The sequence below is a fragment of the Lobosporangium transversale genome (assembly GCF_002105155.1).
Source record: "Lobosporangium transversale strain NRRL 3116 chromosome Unknown BCR41scaffold_58, whole genome shotgun sequence".
NCBI lineage: Eukaryota > Fungi > Mortierellomycota > Mortierellomycetes > Mortierellales > Mortierellaceae > Lobosporangium > Lobosporangium transversale.
In genome coordinates, this window is record NW_019029036.1 from 159,858 (window position 1) to 177,423 (window position 17,566).

Consider the following 17,566-nt stretch of genomic DNA (forward strand, 5'->3'; position numbering starts at 1 on the left):
CATCGTAGAGATAGGTAAAAAAAAAAAAGAATTAAAAATTTGGAGAATAATAATCCAAGAAGTTACAAGGAGTAGCTTCAAAAAAAGGAAACAATTTCTTTTTTTTTTTTTTTTTTTTTGGATCTGGTATCTAACAAACTTTTTTATATGGTTCTATATCTATCGGTTACTATAGGGAAGTAGGTGCGGAAAATGCTCGTGATGTAGAACGAGGAGACAGCACAGATGGTATAGTGAAAAAAGGAAAAAAGAAAATTTTAAAATCTTGATTCATGTCTAACACTCGTCTACTTTTAAATATATATATACATGAACTATTAAGAGAGAGTCAAGAGCAACATTCCAATGCCTCTCGGGATGTGGGATTTCGAACATTGTGACCCAAAGCGTTGTTCAGGAAAGAAGTTAGTCCGTCTGGGGATGGTCAAAACTCTCAAGATTAACCAACGTTTCTTGGGGGTCTGTATGACGTGAGTTAATTTGGAAATATATATGTATATGTATTGTCACTGTATTTAGCAAGTTATCACTATAAGCAGCAGGGAAATGAAGAATGGGGAAGAAATGACTAAATGAATTTTTCCCGTTGTGTATGTAATCAAAAAAAACCTAGTCCTAATGGCGAGCAAGCTGTTTCACCTTCTGATCGTGATGTTGTCGAGGAGCATGGATTGGCTGTAGTGGATTGTTCCTGGGCAAAGTTAGGGGATGTTCCTTTTAAAAAGTTGCGTGCAGGACATGACCGTCTTTGTAAGTCCCGAGGAAGCGGATTGATGATCTATATCACTGTGCTCCAATCTTTTTTTCCCGTTTAGTACTAATAACTTCTAATAACTTCTAATAACTTCGTGCTGAATATCTAGTGCCCTATCTAATTGCCACCAACCCAGTAAACTATGGAAGGCCTTGGAAGTTGAATTGCGTAGAGGCATTGGCAGCATGTTTCTATATCACCGGGTTTGATGAATATGGGGATGAACTTCTCTCAAAATTTAAATGGGGGCATGCTTTCAAGAAAGTCAATGCGTAAGTATTTTTTTTTTTCTCCTTTCTTTGTTGCCATATAAATATACAGAACTGACTTATTTTTACTTTTATTTTTATTTTATTCCGTTGGATAGCGAATTATTGGCAAAATATTCCAAATGTACAGACTCGGCATCAGTAATCGCAGCTCAGAACGAGTATTTAAGCATGATTGAGAAAGAACAAAACGAGAGGCATAATACGGAACATAGTGACGATGACTTGATGGTTCGGAATACAAATCACACCATGATGATGGCATTCAGTGACGACGACGATGAAGGGAGTGATGAAGAGGATAGTGATGAAGAGGATAGTGATGAAGAGGATGGTGATGGGGAAGACGAAGAAGGAGAAGAAGTTGGAGAGAAACAAAGCGAAGATGAAGAAGAAGAGCATGAAGACGACACAGAAGATCAAACTGACGATGAAGAACATATTTCACGGACGATGAGGAGGACTCGGATCAAATGAAATATTTGTATAGAAATAAATAATTTATATATCCTCACTTCAAATATTCATGCGGAGCAAATTTTTTTTTTTTTTTTTTCTTTATTTTTCAATCAGATTGAGAGGCCATGAAAACTTTGTTGCTGCGATAATTCATGTCGTTCAGTCTGTTCCAAGATCTGTTGGATGAACTGAATGACGACTTCACAGAATTTGATTTGAGAGGCTTGATCTGAAATAGCATGGTTTGCATCTGGTAGAACAACTGCGCCCATGGAAGCCTGTCCACAAGCAGCGGATAATTGTGCTACTAACCGTTGCTTATCCACATGAGCAGGAATATATTCATCCTTGCCAGAGTGGACCATGATCAACGGAATCTTGACCTGACCAAAAATTATCTGCATCTTTTCAAATGGAATATCAGAACTGAACATGTCATCGTCACCCCTATCATCCATTGCCAACAACAGCAACCAAAAGCAAAAAAATAATAAATAAGTTTTTCCCCTTTCCGACAACAGGAAAAATAAATAAATAAATAATAGGACTATATCTGAATATATCTGAACGTCAATTAGCAACGACAAAGGACATTATAAATCCGTTACCCAGCTGATGCTAGTGAGTTAAACCGATAAGCTGTTACTGGTGCCACATCTACTTCCCGAACCATGAGTTCCTGACCCTATATTTGAACGTTTTTTAAAAAAAAAAATAAAAAAAAAAAAGAATTATTTTTTTTTAAAATTAAAAAAAAAGCAGATGTTTTTATGTTTATGTTTACGTTTATATCTTATGTTACCTTGCCATCATTAATCATCCTCTGTGCGAGTCGTAAATATTTTCCATACATTTCCATCGAATCCTGCATAAACTCTCTATCCGAGACAGGCCCTTGAAGGATCATTCCTAAGATAACAGATCGATGAAGTCCATAGGTCGCATAGGAGATTGCATCCTGACATCCTGTTGAATGTCCCACCAGAAACAACCGACTCTTGCCTCGTTCCTCTCTTAAAAATTTGAAGAGAACATCTAATTCCTTGACATCATCTTGTAATGAAGAGATGCCATAGCCCAAATGACTACTCGACAACATCACTTGGATCAATGAAAAGCCTAAATTAGCTAATACTTGACTCAACATTGGCAAATACGGTAAAGCATTATATCCATCCAATAAGCCCGCTATAAACACCACTGAACTAGTCGAGTTTTCAGGCCCTGATTCGAAATAGGTTAGACGTGTCTGTGGATTATACACAGTCAATGTTCCCTGGAGACTAATCATGGTCATTTTTGGCTGATTTTTAGAAATCTTAAAATATAAAAAATAAGAGAATGAGGGAAATAGAGAAAGAATGAGTGAGAGAATGAGAATGATGGAACAGAAGAACAAAGACAGGAACAGGAACAGGAACAGAGCCACTTGTTTGTGATAGACGCTGTCTAATAGGATGCTGCAAGCGATAGAACAAAAAAAAAAAAAAAAAAAAAAAGTCCTTCAGATCGTTTGCAAAATGTGTAACTTCATACACGCCCGCCAATTTTCAAACTAGCAACAATTAATTCTGCTAGAAAAAATAAAAGAAAGACACTTCAAAATGAAAATGAAGAGACAACAACAATCGAGGAAAAGATAACAACAGAAACTGAATGTGAGGGATATCTACAGGTGTGATGGGGTGGCTAGGTGAAGTAAAGATTTTGATGGTTATGGATGGCGGATACTGTCGCGGGTGCGCAACAGGCCACGTCAGATGGGTGGACTTTGAGTACCGATCATGGCGGTCAGGGCTTATGAAGTCATGAATATAACGGGCTTTGCTGTTTGTGCAGTCATAGCTGTTAATTGACCATAGTGTCTGGAGCACTTTATTCATGGAGCATATAAAATAAATCCTATGGCTCTGAGGTAGGCTCTGAGGGGCCGTTGTTATCTAAAATAAAGGATCACAAGTATAAGAGAGAAGAATGAAATGATTGATGCAACGCAACACGCGGGTACATATTTTGAAGGGACGCGTAAACAAGGTTGAAGGGAAAATAAGGCTGACGAATATTGATAATCGCGGGAAAGGATGTGATGGGAGAAGTAGCTCGTATGGATCGATGAGAGCCTGGCGGCGGGGGGTGAAGGCCGAAATCAGCCACAGTAAGGGAATAATAAATGAGCGGCATCGCCTCCATTACGTCTGTTCGAATATTTTTAGTGGGACACCCATTCTCTTTTTTTTTTTTTTTTTTTTTTTTTTTCAAAACTCTTTTACATTCACGATGGCAATCCAAACCTACTTTCAGTCAAAGTTTGCACAGGTGATACCATCGATGACCTGAAGGAAGCTATCCGTTTGCTAGTTAGGCTTCGCAATATCCTGCCAGAGGGATTCATTCCCTAAGGCATCCCCGACGCGAATATTGCAGCTAATCTCAGCGATGTAGGCTCAAAAGACCTCAGCAAAGCGAACGGCGAGAGCTCCAAGGTCTTAACTGCAGCACCATCGGAGAAAGCCACTCCCCAGCCGCCACTGGCAGGTAAGAATTAATGTCAAAGGAAAGCAAATGCTTTTAATTCATTTACGCAACTAGTATTAAAACTATTTTTGTTGATTTATTAATTTTTTTAGTCGGGCTTTTACCACCGTGCTATTGCTCTGTTCTTATCTAATGCAATTGTCTTTATACAACCAATGACCAGCAACTAAGCCTACATTAGACATGTTTCCATAGGGATAATGGATGATCTGCCGCGGAATGCTGCTCTTGTTAGTCCCATTGTCTATTTGACTCCACTTTCTTTTTCAGTTTCTTTATACTTCTACTTCCATGAGTTATGCTACTACTTGTTTCATCAGTAATGGCTCGCATTACTTATTCAATTCACAACGGCGTTGAGTCACTGCTTCGTCAAGTAAGGTCATCAAGCAAAGTGCCGGGAGGACTCGTTATATCAATCAGTTCGACTCTAAGGACCTATGAGTGCTTTGCAGATGTTGCACCAACGCCAAAAGTAGGAAAACCTACAAAAGTATCAGAAACCACATCGAGGCTTATTGCTCGCAAAATGGATATTGCATTATTATGTAGTACAGATGATGCATTGGAAATAATTCAATCGGCCAAAGGGGTACGAACCAGCATGGACACTGTCAGGAAGACTCTGGAAAGGAGAGGCTAAAAGGATATTTTCGACAAAGACAGGCTATTTTACAGCGGGCCAAATCAAGAAGGCTTACATATTTGCCATGAAACACTTTCATTTAACAATTAAAAATTAGGGAAAGGTTATGTATTCTGACGAGTCTGATTTCTGCGGGTTTCAGCCTTTCGAAAGAAATATTACTACAAAATACTTAAGTATAATCATATCCTACCACGCCAACTCCAGAAAACAATATAAGGGAGGAGGTAGTGAAATTATAATCTAGGGTCATGTTATATTTTACGCCTTAGATGACGCGTACCTGCTCCCAGGGGGGATCGGCACACGAACTTATATGAAAATACTCGGAAAGGATGCACTTGAGTCTCGAAATTGGCATGATATGGATCCAGCAACATTCATCTTTCAACACGACAATACTCGGGTGCACATTGTCCGGATCATCAAGGATAACACACCGAAGGCCAAGGCTAATGTTTTGGAGCGCCCTACTAATTCATCCGGTCTCAACGTTATTAAACGTATATGGGCTTACATTTCAAAGGAGTTTGGGGACGATAAGCTATAGAAAAGAGCGAATCAGACTAAGTCGGATATACCTATTGACTTTATCCAACAACTGTATGAGGGCATGCCAAGGCATATGAAGGTGCTTTGTGGAGCCAAGGGGGGCTGCATCAGTCACTGGTACTGCATCGTTGGTGAAGAGAAGAGATACAGCTGTGAAATAGGCTAGGCTCATTTGCGCAAGTGATTAATCCAATATTACTTTATGAACACTTGCTTAACTCCCTCTTAACTATATCTTCACAGAATATGAGACCCACTCCACAAAGGAAAGTCAACGAAGCCAGGGGATTAATGATGGGAGGCATGTCTACTAGAGAAGCTGCTGCTAGTGTCGGTATATCACAAGGGACGGCCAACAGGATCTATGCAAAGAATAAGGAGTACATTCCAGTCAATAATGGCGGTCGACCAAGGAAAGTACCTAGAGATATCATGCAGTATCTTAAGGTGAACATGAAACAAGGTACACTCAAGACTGCAGTTGAGGCCACCGTCAGAGCCAACCAGCTCATACCAGCGGCTGTTTCTGAGACCACCGTTAGACGACGGCTCAAGGAGTTAGGATTGACAGCAAAGAGGCGTGTACGTAAGCCAGCTTTACGCCGGCGACATATTAAAGCTCGTTTGCGTTTTATCAAGAAGTATAAGGAATGGACTCTGGAAGATTGGAAAAAGGTTATTTGGTCAGATGAATCGAAAATAAACCGAATCTGCTCTGATGGCGTGCAGTGGATCTGGGACGACACTCCGGGACGCCTCACTCGCAGGTCAGTACAAGGCACTGTCAAGTTTGAAGGTGGTAACCTTAAAGTGTGGTGCTTCTCATGGTACGGGCCTGGATACATTGCAAAGATTGACAATAATATGGACGAACAATTTTACATCAAACTACTCCAGGAGGATCTACAGATGTCGCTTGATGACTGGGGCCTAACTAAAAGCGATATCGTCTTTCAGCACGACAATGACTCGAAACACACGGCGAGGATTGTTAGGAAGTATTTGGAGTCAGTACATCTGACAGAGGAGGAAGGTACACTTCTAGAGTAGCCAGCACAATCCCCTGACCTCAACCCTATTGAACACATGTGCGCAGAATTGGATAGGCGGCTCTCTAGGTATCCGGAGCGAGCTAAGAGCTGTGATGAACTATGAGAGCGAATATCGGCTGAATGATACGGAATCCAGTGGGCTTCTGCCGCAAACTCATCATAGGTATCCATAAGAGACTCCAAGCTGTCAGTGATGCCCATGGTTGGAATACTATTTATTGATGTAAGGTTATGGCTCACAAAAGAATAAAGATCTTTGGCCACCGAATGAGCACCTGTAAAACTGAATCAATGACTTAAATGAACAAAAAAGCCATTAGCTTTCCAAATGAGACAAGTCAATGTCACAACGCATAACTATGACGTAGAAGAAGACGGGAGCTTTATTAAAACAAAATATGAGTGTTGTATGCATATACGGTTTCTAGGAATGAAAAAAAGAAATGCACATGGGAATGAATTATTGATTCAGTTTTGCATGTTAGTGTATTACATTAGATAAGGGATGGCATATAGAAATCTGGTCAAAAAAGGATGGAACCATGAGAACTGCATGTCAAAAAAATATATATTCGCAACCTCTTGCACTCTTTGGTAGATTTATTTGCGCGTTTTAAAGTTTTAAAGTTAAGATAGAAACTAGAGTGGCTCGTGCGTTGCCGTTTATTCCTCTTCTCGTGACTTGATCTCAATCTTTAAGGGGCTGGACTCTTAATAAGTTTATGAATTTCCATTTGATGCAGTGTTAATCTCAATGGCTCTACAGCCTTATCTCTCGCTGATTGAAACATCGGAATTGGAGTGGTATCGCTCACATTAATCGGAATGGCGTTAATGAGGGTTGTTTGACAATAATATGGGTTGGGGTGTCTTCGAACAATGCTCGGAATTTCGCTGTTATCGCTGTTGGCCTGTTCTTGTCAGCAATGGTAACGTTATCTGTATTGAGCAACGCTCAGTATCCTGTGGCAAATGAATGCTCAGGCCTGTGAGCATTGGCGCCTTTAATATTCTTTCGCCCCTAATTTACCTCGCCTTCGCTTCCTCCATGGTTTCCTTCGCTACTATCAACGCGGCACTCCGCGGCTCCACGAAGCCGTTGACATTGGGGTTTGAAGAGACTGAAGTAGAGCTGTTGGTACACGCAGATTCAATCCAGTGTTAAAGGAAAAAGGCAAAAATCCAGAAGGTGTACTGACTGAGCTATTGTACGCAATGGAGCGTAGTAAACCGCAACTAGTTTGGCGTTGCTCCACAAAAGCACAGGGAAATAATTTTAGGGCTCGGTTGGCGTGCTCCTCCCGACCGTTAGTCAGGGAACGGAACACAGTATTGCGATCAGAGATGGTCAGTTGTTGACATACCTTAGAGCCAGAACATATTAGCGAGGGAAGCCCTAGCCACATGGACAAATCTAAACGTAGTGTAAAAAAGTGCGTTTGTCTTTATCCTATCCCGTATCTTGAACTTAAATAAGATTTTTTGCAATTTGGAAAAACCTAAGGTAGTTTTTTACATGTATTTTGTACGCAAAATAATATAGGTATTTTTTCTCTTTATTTGATATGATATTCCTCAAAGCAATTCTGCTTTGCTTTCAAGCAAAGAGGAGCCTTACATGCAACGCATGTCCATTCGGAACGCGAGGTAGGCTTCTTGCCTTCCCTAGAGCCCTTAATCCTGCAGTTTTCACATGCCATCCTACTCTTAACATCTCTTCCTTCACTTTCTTTGGTTCTTATCGGGAAACGAAGCTCTGGTAGATGTCGACGAGGGCTTGGAAGAGAGTGTTTAGTAATATATGGGCCTTTTGATATCTTGAAAGTAGCCCTCAGAGACTCATTAGTTTCTACGTTTCTCTTTGAGCTCCTTTGCTTGATGACAACTTGAGACTTTGATAGCGATAAAAGTTGGTTTATAAAATGTGAGCAAAATTAGCGATGTCCATCTTTTTTTTTTTTTTGATCCAAATCTCTAAAGTCATCAAGTTGGGATTGATAGTCTTCATCATTAACAATGTATTGCAGATCCATCGTGTACTAGATAGAAGTTGAAGGGAAATAACATAAAAGCCTAGCGGTATGGAAGCGTGGAAAAGTGACATTTTTATTGTTTTTCTCTCTCAGTATAAGACCAAATGCCTCTGAAAGTCATTAATCACTCTCATTTTCGAATGAATGAATGAAAAAATAAGCTCATAGTTTAGTCGTCGTATTAGAATGTGCATGCTGAATGAATCACCATAATGGAATCCATTTCTTAATGCACTCCCGTAATACCAGAGATCAAGTTCTTTTAATTTAGCTTAAGAATGAGGGGGTCGCAATTATAGAATGTTGTTTAACTGAGCATTTTGTAAAAAATTGCGACCAAAAATGGTCGCAATTCAGGACAAGGGATAATATTTTGCGTACAAAACACATGTAAAAAAACTACCCCAAACTGCGACCATTTTTGGTCGCAAAAAATCTTATTTTCAAATTCAGGATAAGGGATAATTCACGTTTATCCACTGCTCTCTACTTTTGCCACTATTACGTTTATTTTTCATTTTTTTTTTTCTTTTTGGATCTTATTATCTATATTAATTAAAGATCCCTCTCAATGCTACGCCTCATGGCATGTAGCCTGTGCAGCAGCGACGGACATGGCAAGAGACTATGCCCTCAGAATGTAAGGAATGTGATAAGGCCTTTTTATTATTTTATTTTTATGTTTTTGGAATATATAAATAATAATGATATTTTCTCAATTGATAGAGACAGAACGAGTTTTCCCAATCGCATCGTTCCTTCTTCCATTCCGCGTCTGAGTGTGGGTGCAGTCGTCCAGGCCATGTGCGCAGCTCATACTCAAATAATGAAGAGTAAAGTAATTTCGGTATTTAACAATCCTAGAGAACTTTTTTTTTTTTTTTTTTTTTTTTTTTTTGACATGGTAGTGGCTGGCGCATGCAGAGCTTAAGCTTATATACCTTCTATAACTTGAATAGCGCTACCAGCAACCATGTGCAGAATGTCGGATCAATTCGAAGGCAAAGGTTCTCTATTTTATATTCAGATGATTTTCATTAGTTTTTGATATTCTTTTTTTAACCCTCCATCATTATTACTTATCCGCAGGGCAAGCACCGTCAACCAGCCTCCTGCAGTGTATAAATTCAGTATCTGCAGTTGCCTAGAGATGGTCGTAGACCATGCCCAAGTAATAAAGGGTGAGTTTGATTTTCAACGATTGGACCATTAAACCTTGGTTTTTTCCTTTTTACTGCTTTAATAGCGTTGTTAGTAACTCAGTGCAAAATGGCGCTGGGGTAGGGGGCATTTTTAAAGCATATAGCGTAATAACATGTATATAGCATATAGCACAAGGGGAGGAGGAGAGGGCGAAGAACATGTAGACTACAAACATTTTGCCAACAGACTACAAACTAGAGACTACAGCCTATAGCCTACATGTAATGTGGATATTATTGATTTATAGAAAGTTTTGCTCTCCCCATTTTTACCCTTATCCAATACAAATATGTATAAATTAAGGACCATAGCAGTAACATACTTGAAATATATGAAGTACTTGAAAAATCTGGAAAAAAAAAAAAAAAAAAAAAAAAAGTGTCTTTTAGGCCCTTTAAGGCTCTAAAAGATCATGGCGTTATAGGGTGAACCATTAGCCATATCCTACATGGTCTCAACATCACTGAGCATAGACAAAAGTATTCATCTCGACCATATACAATACAGAGGCATATAGACTTATTGATGTATACATCTTTTAATTAACTTAAAAAAGAGCTAAAGAATGACACGAATGACAAAGTAATACGAATACCCTAGTTTATCTGGCAAAAAGAGTTGAATAAGCGAATGGCAGGTTAGGTTGGACAAGCTGGAACAAATGCAACTATTGAAATCTTATCCACATACTTGGTGGCAACCATCGAAACTCACACTTGTCGCTTGGACAGTGACTATATAGATATATTATTCGCTGGGCAGAGACGAATTAAGAGAGAGAGAGCAGCAAAAGTAGAAAATCTCTCTCTCTCTCTCTCCGCTTATCTCGCTGTCTGCCTCTTGGCTCGTCTCTTTGCCTACTTCTCAATCTATCTCTTGTCTCTTCCTTGGAGCGATTGTCTCATGGGAAACAAAGGATCCAGACGTCTATCTACTGTGCCTATGTTCTCATTGGCCAGGGGGGTTTTTTTTAAACTTGTTAGATCAAACAACTCTTTGCCAATTCTTTAATGTTCACTCCTCATACTTTCTGAGGAAATGCAAATATTCTCTAATATGCGGCTGTCGTAGAGCTGACCAATTTATACAACTCTTTGCTATTAACCCCTACTTCCCAAAGAGCCACTCTAATCGCGAACTCGGAAACAACCTCTGGCAAAAAAGCTGTTGGACTACACTGTGGCTTCAACGACGGTCTTGAGCACACCTCGTTTCATGTTAGCCTAAAGATGCTCCATCGCTCCTGTAGATACCTTGCATGCTTGGCCTCATTCTACAAGATGGGATATTCTCCTTATTTTTCACCTTGAAAGCTCAACCTATTCAGATCGCTCTGGAGGACCAACCCTACTGAAAGTAGAATGTAAACTGGTGATTTGTGCAGTATTTCATCAAACCAAGAATGAGTTGATCCCTCAGACTGTAGGCAGCAGCTTTTCTTTAATGTAAGCAAGCAAGCATACAAGTGGCGGAAAAGATTATATACATCCGCGTTTTTTTTCTTCTTTTCAATCTATACTATACAGTGGTGCCATGTATGTTACTAACGAACTGCTATTTAATAGATTTGTTTCATTACCAACCTAGTGGTTGTAAAGTGAGGAATGACCCTCTCATTTAAAAAAAGAGAAAAAAAGTTGATGGGGATGTGAAGGAGGATATGCTTAACTCTTGGCGTAGACAGGTTCAAATGTAATATATTTTGTTTTATTCTTTTATTATTGTCATTGTTAACAAAGGATATTACTTCAAAGTAGAAATGCTTGATGGTGCCAGCTTTGTAACATGAACATTGTGCAAGTGCAAAGATAATGCATGAGATAGGAGGAATCCTCCTTCGCACTCGAGAAATACATTCCTGTTGCAGGTTGTAATCATTCCTCTTTTCAATAACGCACTTCAAATATGCGTGTTCTGTCCTGTTCTTTTCTCCATCTGAGCGCCTCAGACAGTGCCAGAGCTCCTTCATTCCCAATTGAGTTGTTCCATAAGATCAAATTAGTCAAGGCCGTGTTTGTCTTGAGTGCCTCTGACAATGCCAGAGCTCCTTCATTCCTAATTGAGTTGCTCGATAAGATCAAATTAGTCAAGGTCATATTTGTCTTGAGTGCCTCTGATAGTGCCAGAGCTCCTTCATTCCCAATTGAGTTGTTCCATAAGTTCAAATTAGTCAAGGCTGTGTTTGTCTTGAGTGCCTCTGACAGTGCCAGAGCTCCTTCTTTCCCAATTGAGTTGTCATTCAAGATCAAATTAGTCAAGGCCGTGTTTGTCTTGAGTGCCTCTGACAGTGCCAGAGTTCCTTCATTCCCAATTGAGTTGCTCCCCAAGTCCAGATTGGCCAAGGTCATATTTGTCTTGAGTGCCTCTGCTAGTACCAGAATTATTTCATTCCGAATCGAACTGTAACCCAATTTCAGAGTGGCGGATGTCGCGTTGCCTTTGAGTACCTCCGACAGTTCTTCCTCAATTAAAGTGCTCTGCAGGCCCAAGGTAGTCAATGTTGGGCTTGTTCTGAGCGCGCCTAAAAGCGCCAGGACTCCTTCCTTCTCAATCGGATTGTCTCTCAAGTCTAAAGTAGCCAAAGACCTATTAACCTTGAGTGCCTCCGAGAGTGCTAGAGCCCCTTTATCTTCAATGGAGTTGCTTTTCAAATCCAAGCTGGTCAAAGTCATGTTGGGTTGGTCCTAAGTGAATTTACAAGCACTTGAAAGTCACTTGCTCCGATATTTCGAGCCTTTATCTCAAAGGTCAACTCATGATGATGTTGCGACTTTTTAGTTGGTAGGCTGGAAAGCTTGATGAGGTCTGAAGGCAATGCAATACGGACCACTTTCATAGTGTTGAGCTCTATAATACGAACAAGTCTTTCATATCTCGCAGTTGTTGAAAGCAGTTTCCTGGCAATACCTTCTTGAGGACTACCAAGGTCAAGCCGAAGAATCGATACACTCGACACTCTTAGTGCACTCTCAATTGCTTCAAGGTCAGTCTTGGTCCAATCCCAGTTGAGTGTGATGTCCAACTCGTAAATATGTTTTGCTTTGGTCAAAGCATCAAAGAATTCTGCTGCTCTAATTCTGGATCCCAACTCAACGGTCACTTTACCAAGTTGTGAGTCATACTTACCACCGTTCATCTCCACAGCACCTTCAAATGCTTTTTGTTCTTTCTCTTTATACGTTGAGCGGTAGTGGTCGACACAAACCCATTTGACATGCCCCCTTCGGTCGTAGTCCTGTACAAGTTGCCAAGCTTACCATCTTCATCGTTGATTTGAAGGAATTTGCTCAGTCCTCGGAGATCTGCTCCTTCAAGTGCCTCATAGTCCTCGATTGTGTTGATGCTGCTCAAGGCCGGGTACTCAACAGATAGCGCTTTCATATAGTTGAGTGAATGATCGATACCGGCTTTGAGATCCGGGACTGACCCAAGCGAGGCAGCCAAGGGCATTCCCATACTGAGGCACTGTAAAAGGATGGTCATGTATTTTCCATACTTTTGGAAAAACTCTGTGCTCTCCCGGATCTCATATCCCTCATGTCTGGCAAGATGGATCTGGTCGTGACAGCTCTTAGCTGCGTTTACGGCGTGGATGCCGTGTTCGCATAAGAAATGAAGTCGGACCTTATTTCTCAAGATATTCATTGGGTCCCACTTAGTACGATCGATAGGCAAAATGATAAACAGCCGAGGGATTGGGTACTCGTGTAGCTCAAAGGACTGGATAAGGATAGCTTCAGCTTTCTGCTGAAGGATGGCAAGTCTGTCGAGTGCTTGCTGTTGTAAATTAAGAGTCTCCTTCTGCATTTCAAGCATCTTGTCGTCCTTCTCCTTGGCCTCCAACTGCAGTTTAAGCATCTCTGACTGCAGTTTAATCACCTCATTATCTCTATTTTTGGCCTCCAGTAGCAGGCCTTTAATCTTTTCAAGGTGAGAGTTGAAATCTTCGTTATTACGAATGGTAAGAAATGAGTTTGAAGGTTGGGCTATATTTGATAATGACCAAAGAAGGTCCTGAAAGTCCAGGTTCTTCGATTGTTTCAATGTTGGCAAGCGGATGATGGCGTTGCTACTGCTGCTGCTGCTGCTTTCACAGTTGCAGACGCAGTTGCAGGACTGCGGTGCCCCTGCAATGACGTCCAAGATCCTGTCAGGATAGAATGCAATACGTGGTGGTTCGATCCTATTAAAACATAAACAACAAAGATATGTCAAAATGAATTGGATTGTCATTTTTCTTCCCAGAGTAATAATTAATAGGGCACCATGATAAAACAATATACCTATTGCCATTATCGTCTAAAAGGAAAGGAATGGGGTGCCCATCCAACTTGAAGCGTAGTGCATCTGGAAACACGTCTCGAATGTCTTGCAAACTCACAAAGCACGACGAGTTATCATTGCTTGCGGAGGTGTTTACAGTCCTAACACAGACTTCTTCGATGATGTCGCTATTAGTCTTTTGGAATTGCTGGTATTGAGGTTTTGTCATCTCGGTGATGATTGGAAGGATGATGGGGATGATGACAAGATGAAAGGTTTTCTCATTTCTCTACTTGAGTACCAGATGCAACGGTCGATTTTTTTTTTTTTTTTTTTTTTGCTTCGCCATTTGGTGTTACAAATAAGATGGCTGTACTTTCTCCCAAGAAAGCGTATCATTATATGACATCTTCCTTGTGGTACGTCTTAAGGTGACACCAACAGCATTGTCCTCGATTCATGTCTACATTTGTAAACTTCACTTGATATCTCTCTTATGTCTCCCAAAGAGCTAGCTAGTCTGCGCCAAAGGAAAAAAAAAAAAAAAAAAAAAAAAAAATGTTCATCTGTTTTTCTGTTGTTATTTTATTTATTTTTTTTACGATCCGAGCGGGCTTCCCTTTTAGACAAATCTACCCTTTTTTGTTGCATGAACATACTTCATTGGTTTTTTATCCCTAATCCTGAATTCGAAAATAAGATTTTTTGCGATCAAAAATGGCCGCAATTTGGGTACTTTTTACATGTGTTTTGTACGCAAAATATTATAGCTTATTTTTCTCAATGCAATTCTGCTTTGCTTTCAAGCAAAGAGGAACCCTACATGTAGCGCATATCCATTCTGATCGTGAGGTGGACTTCATGCCCTCCTTAATACCCTTAACCCTGCAGTTTTCGCATGCCATCCTACTCTTAACATCTCTTCCTTCACTTTCTTTGGTTCTTATCGGGAAACGAAGCTCTGGTAGATGTCGACGAGGGATTGGAGGAGAGTTTTTAGTAATGTATGGACCTTTTGATACCTTGAAAGTAACCTCCGGGGACTCATCAATTTCTAGATTTCTCTTTGAATTTCTTTGCTCGATGACAACTCAGAACTTAGATAACGATAAAAGTTGATTTACAAGATTCAGGCGAAATTGGCGATATCCATCTTTTTTTTTTTTTTTTTTTTTTTTATCTGTTCCTGGTACACCATAGTATGTATGAATTGGCGATACTTGTATCTAATAGCCACAAGAAGCGCGGCATCCAAGAACGGCTGTACCTCATCTGCACACTATAGTATTGGCGAAGTTGATCTGCGATATCAACCCACCCGAAGTGATAAATTGTGAAAGCAAAATCGAGTTTCCATCGTGATTGCGGGCGATGCTAAAATCCATTCCCTCATCAAACAATGTGAGTTCATCTTCAAAGTATGAGAGGCATAAATTCTTGAAGTCATCAAGTTGGGATTGATACCCTTCATCATTAACAATGTATTGCAGATCCATCGTATACTAGATAGAAGTTGAAGGGGAAGAGCACGAAGGCCTAGTGGTATGAAAGAATAGAAAAGTGGTACTTTTATTGCTTTTCTCTCTCAGTATGACGCCAAATGCCTCTAAAAGGTATGAAGGCATAGTTTCAATTGAAATGAACCATTCTCATCCTTGAATGAATGAATGAATGAAAATAATAAGTTCATAGGTTGGTCACCGCATTAGAATGTGCATGCCGAATGAATCATCATAATGAAATGCAATTCTCAATGCACTCTCGTGATGCCAGAGATCAAGTTCTTTTAATTTAGCTTAAGAGTGGGGGGAGTCGCAATTAGTGCCAGGCAAGCAGGTTATGACAGATCTCGGGAAGCTAATAAGAGGGATCCAATTGGTTTTAGAAGATACTCAATAACGAATGATAAAAGGTTCGATTATCTTATATTAATATCTAGTTACTCTCATGAAACACAAGGAAAAAAGTACTATTGATTCATTGTTTGATAACACTTTTCCATATCGCCGTATTCCATATCGTCGTCCTCATCATCCTTCTCATCCGTATCACCCTCATCAGCTTCCATCGCGTCGCCTATAGCTATATTTCCATTTGCTGCCTCATGTGGACGTCTGACTGAAGCAGTAAATGTTTGAAGGTGCTTTGTTTCTTTCAGCTTGATAAGGCCTCTTGTGGAGAGATTTTCCACAGGGCTTGCGTTAGCGGTTTGCGGGTGAGATTTTGAAGGATTTTCTTTATCATAGAGGCTCAGATTATCGAACTCCTTGAGGGTTGCGAGGATTTCATTGATATCACCGCTTGGAGGTTTTACGGCATGTTTGGTGCCTGCGTAAGAAACATCAAACGCATTTCCCATCTGCTCTCCAACTTGTCCGAGAGAGTGGATGTTGACCGACAGCGACCCATCTAGCACGTCCCAATTTGCAGCCCTTGCTCTTGCCTGGTGCATCTTTTTGATGAGCAGGTTATTATGCTCTTGATAAAGATCAGTAGGTATCCAGCGGTTTTCTTGGCCTGTAGTATTTACCAACCATGAGGACATGTCAGCTTTTACTGTCTGATCGGTCCAGGCGCATTTGAGACCGCGCTGTAATCGCAAAAGTTCATACGCATAGTTCTTTGTACCCCCAACCTGACAAAAAATAGTGACCCATACTAACATCTCATGTATGCGCCCAGTGTCTCCAGCCTTGATAGCAGATGATAGCTCTATATATATAAGCATATCCCTTATGAATAGAGCAGCGTTCATAGATACGGTCCCATTGAGCTGCTCCAGTTCGCTTAGCTCCATAAGCTTGTCCAGAACAATGTCTATACGCTGCTCGAGTTTTTCTTGCAGAATATAGTCGAGCATGCCCTGTACGCCTGCTTCTAGGTCATCGCTGAAAAATATTTAGACAGTAGTTATCAGAAGCTAAGATAAGTGAGAATAAGATGTGGGTCCACACACCACATCCATGGGGTATTTATTCATTTTCTGGTAGAGAGACTCGTACCAAGTAACTACATATCTATCTAGAAGCGACATGGGATTATTCAGGAACCATGTCGGTGTTTTGTCGCGTCTCTAGTGACGCGTTATTATTATTATACTTTTCTTAGCGTATTAATTTTAGGAATTCCCCTAGTATGTTCCTAGTGTGTTTTTAGTATTTTTCTTAATCTTATAGCTGGGCCGTTATTATCTTGTATATTGAAATATACAACAATCGCATCCTAGGTCAAGCCCCCACGCGCGGATTACCATGGCATCAAACGTATGTTGAAGAAGTTCATTTGTTGCGTAGAAATCAGGCCCATCAAGGGTGACACGATTCCTCCCTAGCATTGATGCATAGAAAGCTAGTGATCCTGGCACTCCTATGTCACCATAGTGGGTACGTAAAATCGTTGTAGCAAGCATCATCTGCAGATGAAAAAGCTCTATCACAGGAATCGCCCAATCAAATCTCTCGTAGGACGAAATGTCATCGCACCGTTGCTTCTGCAGTGAATGGATTCTGCTCACCGTAAGCTGATCACCGGAAATCAGGACCCTTTTCCCATTGAACCAATCAGAGCAAATTTAGGTGTACCTTTCATCACAGTCTCCAGAACATCCCTATTTGCATCAAACGGTTATAGATCCTCAACGCAAAGAAGCCGAGCAGGATTGGTATCTCGTTCTTCTTCTGCAGTCTCCTTTGAGATAATAACCGTTGCTGCGGTTCCACTCTCAAATAAGTCGCGGTTGTCGAGCCGTTGATCATGCTTACGACAGGCCATATTGATGTTGTCAAAGACAACGTGAAAGG

General features: G+C 40.5%; 4 protein-coding genes across 4 annotated transcripts; 2 read left to right on the plus strand and 2 right to left on the minus strand.

Moving 5' to 3' along the window:
• Positions 1-330: 330 nt before the first annotated feature.
• On the plus strand, positions 331-1,536 carry BCR41DRAFT_342133 (hypothetical protein). Its single transcript, XM_022022276.1, has 4 exons — positions 331-470; positions 614-750; positions 864-1,026; positions 1,122-1,536. Exons 1-4 carry the CDS (start codon positions 346-348, stop codon positions 1,498-1,500), a joined length of 804 nt encoding a protein of 267 aa, XP_021876475.1. The 5' UTR covers positions 331-345; the 3' UTR covers positions 1,501-1,536.
• A 56-nt stretch (positions 1,537-1,592) lies between these two features.
• BCR41DRAFT_425986 (hypothetical protein) lies at positions 1,593-2,944 on the minus strand (the record flags this gene model as incomplete). The annotated part of the gene is made up of 3 exons (XM_022030661.1): positions 2,285-2,944; positions 2,091-2,167; positions 1,593-1,929 (listed from the first exon to the last, which is right to left on the minus strand). The coding sequence occupies exons 1-3, from the start codon at positions 2,777-2,779 to the stop codon at positions 1,593-1,595; spliced, it is 909 nt and encodes a 302-aa protein (XP_021876476.1). The 5' UTR covers positions 2,780-2,944.
• Positions 2,945-11,408: 8,464 nt separating this feature from the next.
• BCR41DRAFT_374968 (hypothetical protein) lies at positions 11,409-11,909 on the plus strand (the record flags this gene model as incomplete). The annotated part of the gene is made up of 1 exon (XM_022026908.1): positions 11,409-11,909. The coding sequence occupies one exon, from the start codon at positions 11,409-11,411 to the stop codon at positions 11,907-11,909; it is 501 nt and encodes a 166-aa protein (XP_021876477.1).
• A 4,417-nt stretch (positions 11,910-16,326) lies between these two features.
• On the minus strand, positions 16,327-17,253 carry BCR41DRAFT_289343 (hypothetical protein; the record flags this gene model as incomplete). Its single annotated transcript, XM_022020328.1, has 2 exons — positions 16,327-16,637; positions 16,980-17,253. Coding segments are annotated over 2 exons (585 nt in total), but the record flags the coding sequence as incomplete, so codon positions are not given.
• Between the last annotated feature and the right edge of the window lie 313 nt (positions 17,254-17,566).